At 38.2% G+C, this 14031-nt stretch overlaps 2 protein-coding genes across 6 annotated transcripts in view; one reads left to right on the top strand and one right to left on the bottom strand.

Annotated features, from left to right (window-relative positions):
• LOC103272599 (zinc finger protein 829) overlaps positions 1-14031 on the bottom strand; it is a 310263-nt gene that overhangs the window by 29737 nt on the left and 266495 nt on the right. The window contains exons 2-3 of one of the 3 annotated variants that reach the window (XM_021718591.1): positions 2825-2909; positions 2421-2516 (exon numbers count right to left, since the gene is read on the bottom strand). In XM_021718591.1, coding sequence (XP_021574266.1) covers positions 2421-2516; positions 2825-2879 — 151 coding nt within the window. In that variant the 5' untranslated portion in view covers positions 2880-2909. Of the gene's footprint in view, positions 1-2420; positions 2711-2824; positions 2916-14031 lie in introns of those variants that run through there. The other 2 variants (XM_021718593.1, XM_021718592.1) reach the window with 2 other exon arrangements.
• Positions 6074-14031, top strand: part of ZNF568 (zinc finger protein 568) — a 102538-nt gene continuing 94580 nt past the window's right edge. For 2 of the 3 annotated variants that reach the window (XM_008070080.1, XM_008070079.2), the window contains exons 1-4: positions 6074-6117; positions 7147-7217; positions 11129-11401; positions 13177-13235. In XM_008070080.1, coding sequence (XP_008068271.1) covers positions 11326-11401; positions 13177-13235 — 135 coding nt within the window. In that variant the 5' untranslated portion in view covers positions 6074-6117; positions 7147-7217; positions 11129-11325. The remainder of the gene's footprint in view (positions 6118-7146; positions 7218-11128; positions 11402-13176; positions 13236-14031) is intronic. The other variant, XM_021718587.1, reaches the window with a different exon arrangement.

The following is a 14031-nucleotide window of genomic DNA, read 5'->3' as shown; positions in this document are numbered from 1 at the left end:
AAAGAATTATATGGTGATTGTGGGAGTCCAGCCCTCAACTATCAGAACAAGACACCAAGAAATATTTTCATAGTATGATGTATCACAAAATGACAAAATAAGCATATTACTCAAAATATGAAGGTAAGTATCAGAAATATCAAGTTAATAGTTAAAAATATATTGACTTTGATGAGAGGGATGGGGCAGTTGGGGTGGGAATATAGATTTAAAAAATAGGTTGTTGTTTTTCAATATAAGTTTTTTTAACACCGTGATTTTAAAATCTGTAAATGTATAACTTTAATGAAAATTAAATTAACTATTAAAAAAATAAAAAAGATAGCCAGGCGTGGTAACACACACCTGAAACCCCAGCATTTTGGGAGGTTAGGGTGGGAGAACTGCTTGTGTCCAGGAGTTCAAGACAAGTCTAGGCAATACAGCGAGATCTCATCTCTACAAAAAATAAAAAAATTAGCCAGATGTGGTGGTACGTGCCTATAGTCCCAGCTTCTCAGGAGGCTGAGGTGGAAGGATCACCTGAGCCCAGAAGGTCAAGGCTGTGGTGAGCTGTGATCGTGCCACTGCATTCCAGCCTGGGCGACAGAGTGAGACCCCAACTCAAAAAAGTAAGTACGTACGTACGTAAATAAATAAATAAAACAAAATAAAAAAGGAATAAACAGAGACTGTAAGGTCAAGGTGAGATAGAAAAGAGAATGAATTAGCAAGTTGGTAGGAAGGAAAAGTGATAAGAGAGACAGAGAAAAAAATAAAATAGTTAAGGGCAGCTGAGATCAACTGATGGCTGGCAAAGAGTAAAGATTTACAAACTGCTGCCTAGATTCTGAGAGCTTTGTTAAATCCAGAATTCTTTCTCATTGGAGGCATGGTTTTTAAAAAAATTTCCAACAGTAACTTCATAGGCAAAAATAACTACTTCTAGGGCTCCAACTATTACCTTCTACGTGAATCAATTCCACGTCCATACTTTCTGACTGTTTTATAGCTTTCTTCTGAGCTTCCTATTTGATCTTCTCATTGATGAACCTACTCAGTGGATATTATTTACAGAAATGTTCTAGCTCCTACATTAAACAGTAAGTCTCCAAATAAACCCACATATTTTTCTAAACTAGGCAGCACCTAGCAGACTACTTGTACAAATTAAAAAGTCAAACGTATTCAGAAGACTTCCCATTAAAAATGTTAATTCTCCACAAACTGATATATAGATTGACTTCAAGCTCAATCAAAATGTTGTTTTTATGAGAATATTAATAAGCTAATTCTAAAATTTAAACAAAAATACAAAGGACTAAAGAAGCAGGAAAACTAGCTCTACTAGAAAATATTTATTACATGCTTTTTATTGCATTTATTAATATAGTGTGGTAATGGCACAAAGGTAGACAAGCCAAGGGAACAGAATAAAATCCAGAGACAGACTCACAGACACAGGATAATTTATGGCAAAAGTGGCCTGCCCTAAAGAGCATGCAAAAAAGACAGTCATTTCAGTAAACACTGATGAGTCAATTAGATATTGACATGAAAATGAAATTTGATCCCTATCTCACAGTGTATACACATGTAAACTTCTAGGAAATGTAGATCTAAATGTAAAAGGTAAAACAATAAGGCTCCTAGAACATAACATAGAACTAACATCAGATAAATGCAACCCCATGGATGTATGACATACTAAAACATAACGTTCAACAGAAAAAGCCAAAGGCAAAAAACTGAATACTGTATGACTGTATCTATATAAAGTTCAAAAACAGGCAAAACTAATCCATGGTGCTAGAAGTCAGGATGGTGCTTATTTGGTGGGAGGAAAAAGAGGCTAGTGATTGGGAGGGGGCAGAGAAGAGGTTCTAAGGTGTTAGTAATGTTCTATTTTTTGTCCCGGGTGGTGGTTACATAGATGCATCACTTCACATAATTCATGCTATAGAGTCATAATCACATAGTTTTCTGTATGTGTGTTATACTTCAATTTTTTAAAAGAAGTAAAAATAATCAAATGTTTGATAAATGAAAGAATGAACTGTTAAATCCAGGACAAACTGGTCAAAGAGGTTAAATAACTGGAAAGTAGATAAAATGAAAACAAGCACAGGGAAAGAAAATGAAAAAGGAAACACAAACACACAGATTTACATGTATACATTTCTTAGGGTGAGAAGATCTTCTGTTATACAAGCATAAATACAGCATATCCAAAGAAGGAATGAAATCTAAATTATAGGCAGAATAATTGCTTTGAAAGGAAGAGAGAAAGTACTTGCTATATTGGGCTGTGAGGAAAGCATAAGAGGAAAAAAGCAGACTAGCTCATATGGAAAAGGACTTGGGCCTTTGAAGGAAGCTTCCTGATAAAATCTCAGAGGTGCCATGATGCTCTGTTCCAGTCCTATCATCTTCTTACTTACCTGAACACAAGCCTCTGGTCAGTTCTCTGTTAACCATCCAGGGCTCTTTTCCTTGTTCCAATAAGGAGATCACAGCTGGCTTAGAATTGGAAAGTCCTGCTCACAAGAAAAGACATGGGACATAGTTATGCTGTGGGTGTCCCAAAAATCAGATCCAGTTCCTTGGTGATCAAGGAAGAGATGCCACTACAGGAAAAACCAGAGAAAGATGGAGAAGATGAAGCTTCAGCCTCAGCTCATCGGAGCTGCCCATTTCCAACTCTTCCATTCCATTCCAACTCAAACCATTCCTTGGGGAACAGGGAGCAGAAAGTCAGCTGGTTACTTGAAGTTAATAATTCACAGTGGAGAAAGGAGATATTCCCAAGGGCAGACTCTGAATTTCTGAGGAAAGTTATCCTTACCCACTGAAACCAGGTTGCTGAAATTCTCCAACATCACTTCTTTGTATAAATTCATCTGACCAGAGTCCAAGCATTCCCATTCCTCCTGAGAGAAGTCTATGGACACATCCCTGAACATCACTGACCCCTGAAACAACAAACATGCTTTCACAATGGAAAAAGAGAAGAAAAAGAGAGTAGTAGGGGAGGTAGAAAAACCTCTGCAGGAAAGAACACAGTAAGCAAATTGAAGGGGCTGGAACCTTTTTATATCAGTAGAAGACATAGCTCCTGGGCATAGAGGGAGTGTAGGGATGTGCAAACTAAGTGAATGTTTCCAATGATATCAAATAGAAAGCATTAAGCTCAATTAGTGAATTCTTTCTCTCTTCTCTTTTCCCTTTTTAAGCCCTAAGAAAGGGAACAATGTGATGGGATTTTAAACACATCTTACAATATATTTTGGAGAAAATTTTCAAAATATCAGGGGAAAACAGAATTTTCTAAGAGCTTCCAGGAAGAAAACACAGATCACACAAATTTTCAAGAATCAGAATGGCAACAGACTTCTCAATATTATCATTTGAAAGAAGAAAACAAAGCAATTCTTTTAATATCACAAAGGAAAATGAATTCTGGCCTAGAATTCTAGATTCAATCAAATTACTAAACTGGTGTGAATATTAAATCAAGATAATTCTATATCTGAAGGGAATGATAAAATCATCTCCAATGTAGTCTTTCTTCAGAAGCTACTAGATTAGGTGTTCTATCAAAAGTAGGGAGTAAATTAGGAAAAAGCAAAGTATTATATTCAGAAAGTGGAAAACTAGCATGAGAATGGTGAATAAAGGCCCAGTATAACTGTAAAATGCAAATCAGGACAACATCTGGTAGCAGACCTAGGGAGCAGAACAAAATAACAGAGGACTATAGGAAGGAGGTTCTCCAAAAAAAAAAAAATAGTATATTTGATCACATGGAAAATATTGACAGGCAACTGTCAAAACTGATAGAGATTTTGAAAAAAAATTGGCAACACATACATGAAACCAGGCAAATGAGAAAACAAGGCAAATTGCTCTCAGAAAAATACAAATTACACTAGAACTAATCCAGATTCTAGTGTAGTATTTGGCTCAAATTAACAATACCTACAAGGTCCTAATGATATGAATATCAATGATTTAAAGAAAATTTGTGATATGATTCTATTATAGGGACAAAAAAATGAAGACTGTGATACGGCAAATCTCAATCCACATTTACTTGCCAGGAAATCACTAGAAAATGTCTATCTAAAAAATTGCAATATAGGAATACTAGTTATAAATATAGGAATAATGCCAAGAGAAACAGCAGAGTGGAGGATACCCACTTCTGGGGAGTAGAAAAATGCCCTACCATTTTTCACAAGTTTTTTTTTTAAACATTTCTTGAATTTTTAAAATGCAAATTGGTTAAGCATTAAAATATCACTCTCTTTGGGTCAGGTACAGTGGGTCATGCCTGAAATCCCAGCACTTTGGGAGGCCGAGGTGGAAGGATGGCTTGAGCCCAGAAGTTTAAGACCAACCTGGGCAACATACTGAGACTTCGTCTCTACAAGAGAGGTTGAGGTTGTGGTGAGCCATGATGGTGCCACTGCACTCCAGCCAGGGCGAAAGAGTGAAACTCTAACTCATAAAAAAAAAAAAAAAAAAAAGAAAAGAAAAGAAAAGGAAACACTAGCCCTATTCTGAGTCCTCTATCCTAGTATGTACTCTCTAATTTTCAGATAAAACAATCAAATGGTGAACGGATAACCTTAAAATTTAGTGAGTCCCTATGATAAGAAGTGTTGCAACAGGGAAATTATAGGAGCCTATAATCAATTGATATTTGTTTATTGGGCCAGAATATTCCATAGAAGAAAATCAAAGCGGAAACCCAAACACACCTTGGATATTGCTTGTAGAAGTTCAACATGCATTCCTTCCTTCTCTGGGTGGCTCGCCTGGAGATCAGTAAAACTGGAAGAGGAAAGATTGTGAGACACCAAGATGTTTCTTGGTATCCAAACTAGTGAGGTCAGAGGTTATCCCCAGCCCCATCCCCATTACCCACCATACACAAAGAAAGAAGATCAGAGAATAATGGGGCACCCTGTTCAGTTTCAGTGTGTCAAGGAAAGGCTGAGTTCACTGCTGTCCAGGGCTAGAATCTGACAGACCTCAGAGAGGTTTCTTGGAGACAGAGACTCTGCAATCATATCCGCACAGTTGACAAGAATCCCAAGCCAACACACAGAGTGCCACATAACATTTCGATAGTCACAATGAAACCAAGGGGACACACACTTCATACCCGCACACACAGCAACAGGAGGCAACACAGTTACAATCACATACCCACTCTGAGACATAAAATTACATCTGCAGAGTCTCAGGCACCCCCCACAGGGACGCAGAGTCACAATCACATATCACCATGGGGGGACACAGTCACACCCTATGACGACAGACATCCCATGTTTACACCTAAAGCCGCAATATCATTATCACACAGACAATTCCAAAATATTCCCTCTCTCGGGCTGCTCGGCCCGCATAGCCCGAGGACGCAGCCACCCACCCGCCTTCAGTGTCCTCACCTAAGGCTTTTCGCTTCATCCCGAGTCGGAACCTGCAGACAGGAGTCGGTTCCCCCGGGGACCAAAATATCTCACCTCGCTGATCTAACGGTCCCGCCAGGCGTGACGAAACGTTCGAGTTTTGTCACGCGAGAAAAGCGACAGGCCTCCAGGTCTTCTGGGAAATGTGGTCCAGAGCGGGACCCACGCCGGCTCCTGTTAGCGCCGCGCCTGGGCCCACCCGAAGCGGCCGCGGCTGCAATTCTCAAAGCCCAGCCAAGGCCAAGAACCGTGGGTAGCGGTAGCGCGGCGCCCTGAAGCGGAGCCTCCCCTGCGGACCTGGCCGAGCCCCGACCCTCATACCGGAAGCGCAGACGGTACTCTGACCGGAAGTTGGTCGGGCCGCGGGGCCTTCTGGGAGGTGTGCTCTGGCACGTTGCGGGCGCTGAGGGATGGTTCGGCATTACCCGCGTGGGTCCGGGATCTGCCTGAGGGTCACCTTTCCCCCAGCGTCTCGGAATCTGCGCGCTGCTTGCGCGTTGGAGCGTTTCTGGCGGGTGACGCGGCCGAGTCCCCGCAGCGGGGGTTGGGGAAGGGACTCGAAAAGTCTGAACTGCACCGGGCTGAGGGTAGAAAGCCTCTTCGGCCCAGAGAACCTGGAGTAGCGGCCGAGGGGAGTGCTCAGAGTGTGAATTCGCTACTGGTGAGTGGTTGGAGTTGTTGGAACAGCATCAACAACAACAAAAACTGTGGTAGAAGCGTGTGTGTGTGTGTGTGTGTGTGTGTGTGTCGGCAGGAGTAACTGCTGGGATGATTGTGAGGCGTATAGGTTATAGTGATGGTGGTTGTGTGTGATTATCGTGAAGTGTGTGATATGTGTGATTGTGATTAAGGGTGTGGTGTGGTGTGAGTGAGCCTGGCGAAGTGTGCATCATTGTGGAATGTGTAGTGGATCTTGTCTTATTTGAGTCGACTTCTCAGTAGCATTTGGCATAGTTGGTAATTGCTTGGGGAAAAAAACAGTCCGTTGTTTTCTAGTGGTCCTCTCTACCCACTGGCCACCCCTTCTTAGTGCCCTTTGCTTTTTTTCCCCCCTCAACAGTCCTTGGCCCTGTTCTGTAGCTTTCCAGTTTTCCTTGGTGATTGTTTCTTTTATTATGTGTCTTGTTTAGCTTTTGCTTTGGTAATAATGACCCCCAACACACTGCCCCTAAATTCTGTGGCGTACAACAAAGCGTTTATTCTCATGGTCATGGGTTTACAGGTTCACCGTAAACTAGGTGAACCTGTATCTAGGCCAGGCATGGCTCAGTTGATGGATAGCTCAGATGCATTCAGATCTGCTCAGGCCAAAAGGATAGTAGTTACCAAGGCATGTTGATTTGATGGATCAACAGACCACAAGACAGGTCATGCAAACACCCTTAATACCTCTGCTCCCAAGTATACTAATATTACATGAGCTTGAACAAATCACGTGACTAAGCTTAATATCAATTACACCCACAGTTGGAGGTCAAGACCAAGTTACTTGGCAGAGTGTGAATGTGTAATTTTATTAGAAGGAGGTGAAGAATTGGAACCAAAATTCTAATCTACCTCATTAAGAAACATGTTCTTTATCCTGGTGAATGCCTTTTAACCCAAAGTCTCTTTTGTCTGATAATTTTTGTTATTGTATTTGTCAAGAATTTCACTTTCTAACTCTTTTATTTGTGTCTTTATATTTCAGGTCTATTTCTTGTAAAGAGCATATTGCTAAGCTTTTTACCCATTTATCCTGGTTGACTGTTACTTTAATAGGTGAGTTTAATTTTGTTGTGATTATTATGATTGCTGACCAATTTTGTTGTGATTATTATGATTGCTGACCAAAATGTTTTCTTTTGTGTTGTGATTTTTAAAAATTTTTTTTGCTCTATTATAGTTGTACATATTATGCCTTTTAAAAAAAAAAACTGTGCAGGTTTACCTTATCCCTTTTTCTCTCTCCCCTGTTTTGTTTTCTGTTCTTGTCCTTGAATTTTTATCATGTATGCTTATCAAAACTCAAACCTTAATTAAGACTAAAACACTTGAACTTCATACAGTCTATCGATTTCTATTATTCTTGTCTGATGTATTACATTCTTACAGTTTTACATACCCACATTAGTAGCAGTAGTAGTATCTCATTTATTTTATATACAGTTTTCACTTGGTATCTGGGGAGGGGGATTGGTTCCAGAACTGCCCCCTCCACAGATACCAAAATCCACAGATTCTCAAGTCCCTCATATTAATTGTATAGTATTTGTATATAACCTGTGCTTATCCTCTCATATACTTTAAATCATCTCTAGATTACTTGTAGTACCTAATACAATGTAAATGCTATTGAAATAGTAGTTATACTATATTGTTTAGGGAATAATAATAAGAAAAATCATTTGTGTATATATATATATTCAGTATAGAAACAGTCATTGTAGGTCTAAATACATTTTTGACTCAAGGTTGGTTGAATATGAGGATGTGGAACCTGTGGATATGGAGGGCCAACTCTGTGTGTGTGTGTGTGTGTGTGTGTGTGTGTGTGTATGTGTGTGTGTGTGTGTGTGTTTAATTGGAGTAAAATACACAACATACAATTTGTCATCTTAACTGTATTCAAGTGTACAGTGCAGTGGCATTCAGTACATTCACATTATTATGATACCATATTCCCCCATCCATCTACAGAACTCTTTTTATCTTGTAAAACAGAAACTTGGTACCTATTTAACCCTCTATTACCCCTTTCCCCAGCTCCTGACAACCACTGTTCTATTTTTGGTGTCTATGAATTTGACTATTCTACGTACCTCGTATAAACAGAATCATACAGAATTTGTCCATTTGTGACTGGTTTAACTTAGTATAATGGCCGCAGGATTCATCCATGTTATGTGTTGGAATTTTCTGCCTTTTTTAAGGTGAATAGTATTGCATATGCTGTATATGGATAAGCATTTTATCAATTCATCCATCAGTAGATATTTGGTCTGCTTTGACCTTTTGGCTATTGTGGATAACACTGCTATAAACATAGGTGTACAAATATTTGAGTCCTTTCTTTCAATTCTTTTGGGTTTATACTCAAAAGTGGAATTTCTGGATCATGTGGTCATTCTCTTTTTAATATTTTAACCACTGTACAGTTTCCATAGTGACTACACCATTTTATCCACATATTTTTTTGAGCAGTTACTATTAGTATCAAAACCAGGCAAATATAAATGTTTTCATGGGTTTATATTGATGTGTGAATTGATGGTGTATATATGATAACTAGATTACAATCATGTGCCACATAATGGCATTTCTGTCAATGATGGACCACATACATATGTGATGGTAGTGCTATAATATTATAATAGAGCTGAAAAATTCTTGTTACCTAGTGACTTCCAAGCCTTGTGACATCATAGTGCAACACCTTACTCTGGTGTTTGTGCTGATGCTGGTATAAACAAACCTACTGCACTGCCAGTCATATAAAAGTATATAACATAAAATTATGTACAGCACATAGTTCTTGATAATGATAATGACTATGTTATTGGTTTATGCATTTACTATACTTTTATCATTATTTTAGAGTGTATTCCTACTTCTAAAAAAGTTAACTGTAAAAACAGCTTCAAATCCCTCAGGAGATATTCCAGAGAAGGACATTGTTGTCATAGAATATGACAGCTCTATGCATGTTATTATCCCTGAAGACCTTCCAATGGAACAAGATGTGAAGGTGAAAGACATTGATACTGATGATCCTGATGCTGTGTAGACCTAGGCTAATGTGTGTTTTTGTGTCTTAGTTTTTAGCAAAATTAAAAATTTTTTTTTTAAGTTTTAAATAGAAGAAAATGTTTCTGTACAGCTGTACAGTGTGTGTTTTAAGCTAAGTGTTACTACAAGAGTCAAAAAGTTAAAAACATTAAAAAGCTTATAAAGTAAAACAGTTACAGTAAGCTAAAGTTAATATATTATTGAAGAAAATGATGTTTTTATAAATTCAGTGAGAGTTAAAGGTACAGTGCACATAAAGTCTACAGTAGTATACAGTAATGTCCTAGGACTTCACATTCACTCACCACTCACTCATCCAGAGCAACTTCCAGTCTTGCAAGCTCCGTTTATGGTAAGTGTCCTATACTACACAGGTGTACCGTTTTTTAATCTTTCATACCATATTTTTACAGTATCTTTTCTGTGTTTAGATATGTTTAGATACACCCATTATGTTACAGTTGCCAACGGTATTTTGTGTAGTTACATACTGTGTAGGTTCATAGCCTAGAAACACTAGGTAGTGCCACATAACCTGGGCGTGTAGCAGGCCATACAGTCTAGGTTTGTGTAAGTACCCTCTCATGTTCGCACAATGACGAAATCACCTAGTGACGCATTTCTCAGAACATGTTCCTGTCGTTAAGGAATGAATGTATATAGTTTGTTAGAAGGTGATAATTGGAATTTTTTAAATTGTAATTATTTGAAGGGTATTAGGAGTATATACCAAGCGTGGCACTTTCCAAGTTTACTATCACTGAATGTTTTCTGTTTTATTATATCAGCTCTATTATTATAGGGCAAATATTAGTCTACTTTCTTAGGTATTTTTTTAACCTTGTACCTAGTAATTTTTCATAGCAAATGATAAATTAATATATATACTTAATAGCCATTTCATTTATTATTCCAATATCATTGTGAAATCAGTATTGTTCTGTTTTCAAATGAAGAATCTTGGAATTATAAATTATAACACACTATTATTTCAATTGCCAAAGTGACTCAGAAGTGGAATGGAGTAGCGGACTTTTAATGAAACTCCCTTTTACTTCAAATATGGGATTTCTGCAAATCTGAGTGTTTTTTGACTCACCTGTATATCTGTCACTGCATTGGGCCTTTTTACACATAGAGGATATTTGACGAGCAGATAGGTGAGCATCACATTGTTTCTAGACCCCTGATATCTCTGTCGAGCACTTAGTTCAGCTTGGGTTGCTGAGTCTTTGAGTTGTCCTCCATAGTCTTACTGGTCTCTACTTCCAGCATTTCTAGCCAGTGACTCTAGACAGTGTGAATTACAAGCAAGGAAAATTAATGTTTGGGACAGTATCAGTTATCTTTTACCGTATAACAAATTGCCTCAAAGCTTAGTGGCTTAAACAATAAACATTCATTACCTCACAGGTGCTGTGGGGAATGACTTAGTTATTTTGGCTTGGGTGTCTCATGAAGTTGTAGTCAAGATGTCAGCAGGGCTGTAGTCATTGTAAGGCTGGAGTAGGACTGGAGGATTTGCTTCCAAGATGACTGGCAAGTTAGTGTTAGCTATCTACAGAAAGCCTTTCCCCAGGGCTGGTTGAATATAATCATGGTATGGCAGCTGGCCTCCCTCAAAGTACATGATCCAAAATGTGCAAGATACACCATTGTGTTACAGTTGCCAACAGTATTTTGTTTAGTAAATGTGTCTTTTATGACCTAGCTTTGAAAGTTATACAGCATAATTTTTGCAATAGTCTATTGGTTATACAGGCGAAACCTATTCAGTGTGGGAGGGGTCTACAAAAGACATGAATACCAAAAGACAGTGATTTTGGGGGCATCTTGGATGTTGGTTACCACAGTGATGCTGTGAGAAGGCATCAGGTAATTTGGATTTTTATCTTAATTTGCAGGTCCTGGCTCCACAAGGATAAAACAGATCTGTGGTGTGAGTAGAAAGAAACCTGAGGAACATGTATTTGTCATAGAAGGAGACATCGTGACCTGAAACCTGCCTCAGAAGCTGGAGAGTCCTGGGAAAGAGTAGACCCTGGAGTTGCTGACCCTGCAGCCTGTCTTGACTCTTTTGCCCACAGTGGGCAAGATCCGAATGATGTCTCAACCTTCAGATATCAGTAATAGCCGTGTGGCAATGGAGAATTTGACTCCGAAGATGGAAAGGAGAGGTGAGGAGGTTCAGAGGTGGCCAGAGCTTAGGGGAGAGAGGTGCATTCAGGGACCATGTAAAGAATTAGAAATTTAGTACTTGTACTGATTAGGCAGGGTAGACATTTGTTTTTTTATTTTATTCACTTGACTATTTTATTTTTTACAGTAAAATGTTAAGTGTAATTTCTATATTTTTATTTTTTTTTATTTATTTATTTTTTTGAGTTGGAGTCTCACTCTGTCGCCCAGACTGGAGTGCAGTGGCCGCTCCCGGCCACCGCAGCCTCGACATGCTATTTTTAAAGGAATACATTTAAATATATTTTTAAATGCTGTTATATAACCGCAATCAAAAGTTTTCTATTCCATCCTTCTTCATCCCCTATTTCCTTTCCCCAGAGGTAAGGACTTTGAACATTTTTGTCAAAGTATTCAACTGTATTTTTCTGAATAACATCCTTATAGTACTAATGCTTAATTTCTCAGTTTTAGATAACTTTCTATTGATTTTTCACAATAAAGATAAAGATTTAGCACTCTTTCACTACCTAACCACTTCCTTGTCACCTCCACCCTAACACACTCTTCTCTTTGCCCTTCTTTCAAGGTTGGCCAAATTGCAGGATCTATAGGCATTTGTCAGTTTCCCCAGCAGGAAGTCCTAAATTTTGCTTGAGAGATATAAGCCGTAACTTAACTTTTTTGGGAAGCAAACAAAGGAAGTGAGTGAGTGGGGAAGGGGGACATTTCATGTTGCAATATGAGAACATCCATAATTCTTCTTTCTCTATTTGCTTCTGTCTCACCTTTATCTGGCTCTTTTACGTCTGAAATCTAGATCCTGTCTCATTGGCTATATCTAGAGAAAAAATCTTTAATTTTTTTCTGTTACTAGTGTGAGGGAAATGTTGCCATGCTATGTGGGGTGAAAGAAGACATCAGGTGGTCATAACATCTTTTTATAACATAATCGGTTCTCTGGTTTTCAGCCCTACTCCTAAATTCCCATCCACATAAGTACCTAGTACTTCCATTCCTGAGCCTTTCTAGAGTCCTGCCAAGGCTCCCCCATCCTCACTTAAGCTTCAGCTTTTTCTAGTTAAGTTAGATACCTCTCATGTGTCTGCTCTGTAGCTTCCCAAATTTTGTTGACATCTCTTAGCTGCTATATTCTTTGTCTTCTATATTCTTTGTCATTGTGAGTTTTAGCTTACTTTGTTCCTTTACTAATATTGTGGTTGGGTTTGGGAGGGACCAGAAATAAATACAAGTATTCAGTCTTCCATTTTTAACCAGAAAGCCCTGAATTTTTTAGTGCAAAAAATCAGGTTTCCAAAAAAATGTCATTAGCATTATTACTATGTTTCTTTCTATCATATGAGTATTCCACGTTGTCTGTAACCAATCTCTGATCATGAGTTTTTTCTAAATTTTTTATGATAAGCAATAACATTTTAAAGGCCATCCTAACACTTAAATTATTATCTATTGTTATGTATTTAAGATAAATTTCCTATTAGGAATAAAACAGTAAGATTCTAGAGAAATACTCTACTGCCAATAGATTCATTGGGCACTCTCTACTTAGACCTCTAGAAATCCCCATCAGACCCTGTATGATTAAATCAGCCACCTGTGTACATTTCAGTGTCTCTATAATGTTGGTTATCATTTCTTGTTGCTCCGAGGATCATTCATCTGTTGGAGGTCTTATAGCCATCTGGTAACAAAGATTTTTGTATTCCTTTATCTGGAACTCTGAAGCAAATCTGTTTTGTTTCTTTTCCCTCAGCTTGGCGTTCTTGGGACTCTGCCCATTCCAAGGAAGAGGAGGATACCACCAGGTCTTTTGTACGTTCTAAGCACTGATTTGTTTCCTTCGTTATTTTGCAGTGCAGTTGCAGTGAGTGACTGTAACCTACCAGCAAGTTTGAAAAATTAAATTGTTGAAAATCAAAGTGAGGAGACACACAGAAAATCAGAACTAGGGGAAATTTGGGATATAGCTGTGCAGAAGCAGGTACATACAGAATTATTAACATTGGGTTCAAATTTTAATATGAACTGGAGAATCAAAGCAAACTGGGACATAAAGTTTATTCCATTATCTGTACTCTTTATGATGAAAAAAATTATTTAAGGAAAGAAAAAGCTTTTCATTGGCATCTAGGTCAAAAAGAAATTCTAAAATGCAGTCAGGCTTCCATATGCATGGGTTTCACATCTGTGGATTCCACCAACTGTGAATCAAAATGTAAAAACAAAAACTACTGAAAGTGTACATACTTTATTTTCTTGTACTGAACATGTACAGACTTTTTTCTCGTAATTATTCCGTAAGTAATACAGAATAACAACTATTTGTATGGCATTTACATTGTATTAGGTATTATGAGTAATCTAGAGATGACTTAAAGTATACAGGAGGATATGTGTCAATTATATGCAAATACTGCACCATTTAATATAAGGGACTTGAGCATCTGTGCATTTAGGTATCTTTGGGGAGTCCTAGACAAATATCCTTGGGATACCAAGGGACACATGTAATTCCATCATTCTTTTTTTTTTCATTAATCAGTATTTTTTATTATGGTTTTGTGGGGTACAGTTAAGGGTTAGGTGTACAATGACGTTTCATTCAGCA

Source organism: Carlito syrichta, unplaced genomic scaffold (assembly GCF_000164805.1).
Source record: "Carlito syrichta isolate Samal-C Ts95f unplaced genomic scaffold, Tarsius_syrichta-2.0.1 Scaffold312887, whole genome shotgun sequence".
Classification (NCBI taxonomy): Eukaryota; Metazoa; Chordata; class Mammalia; order Primates; family Tarsiidae; genus Carlito; species Carlito syrichta.
Note: the sequence above shows the minus strand (reverse complement) of the source record. Positions and strands in the feature narration are given on the sequence as shown.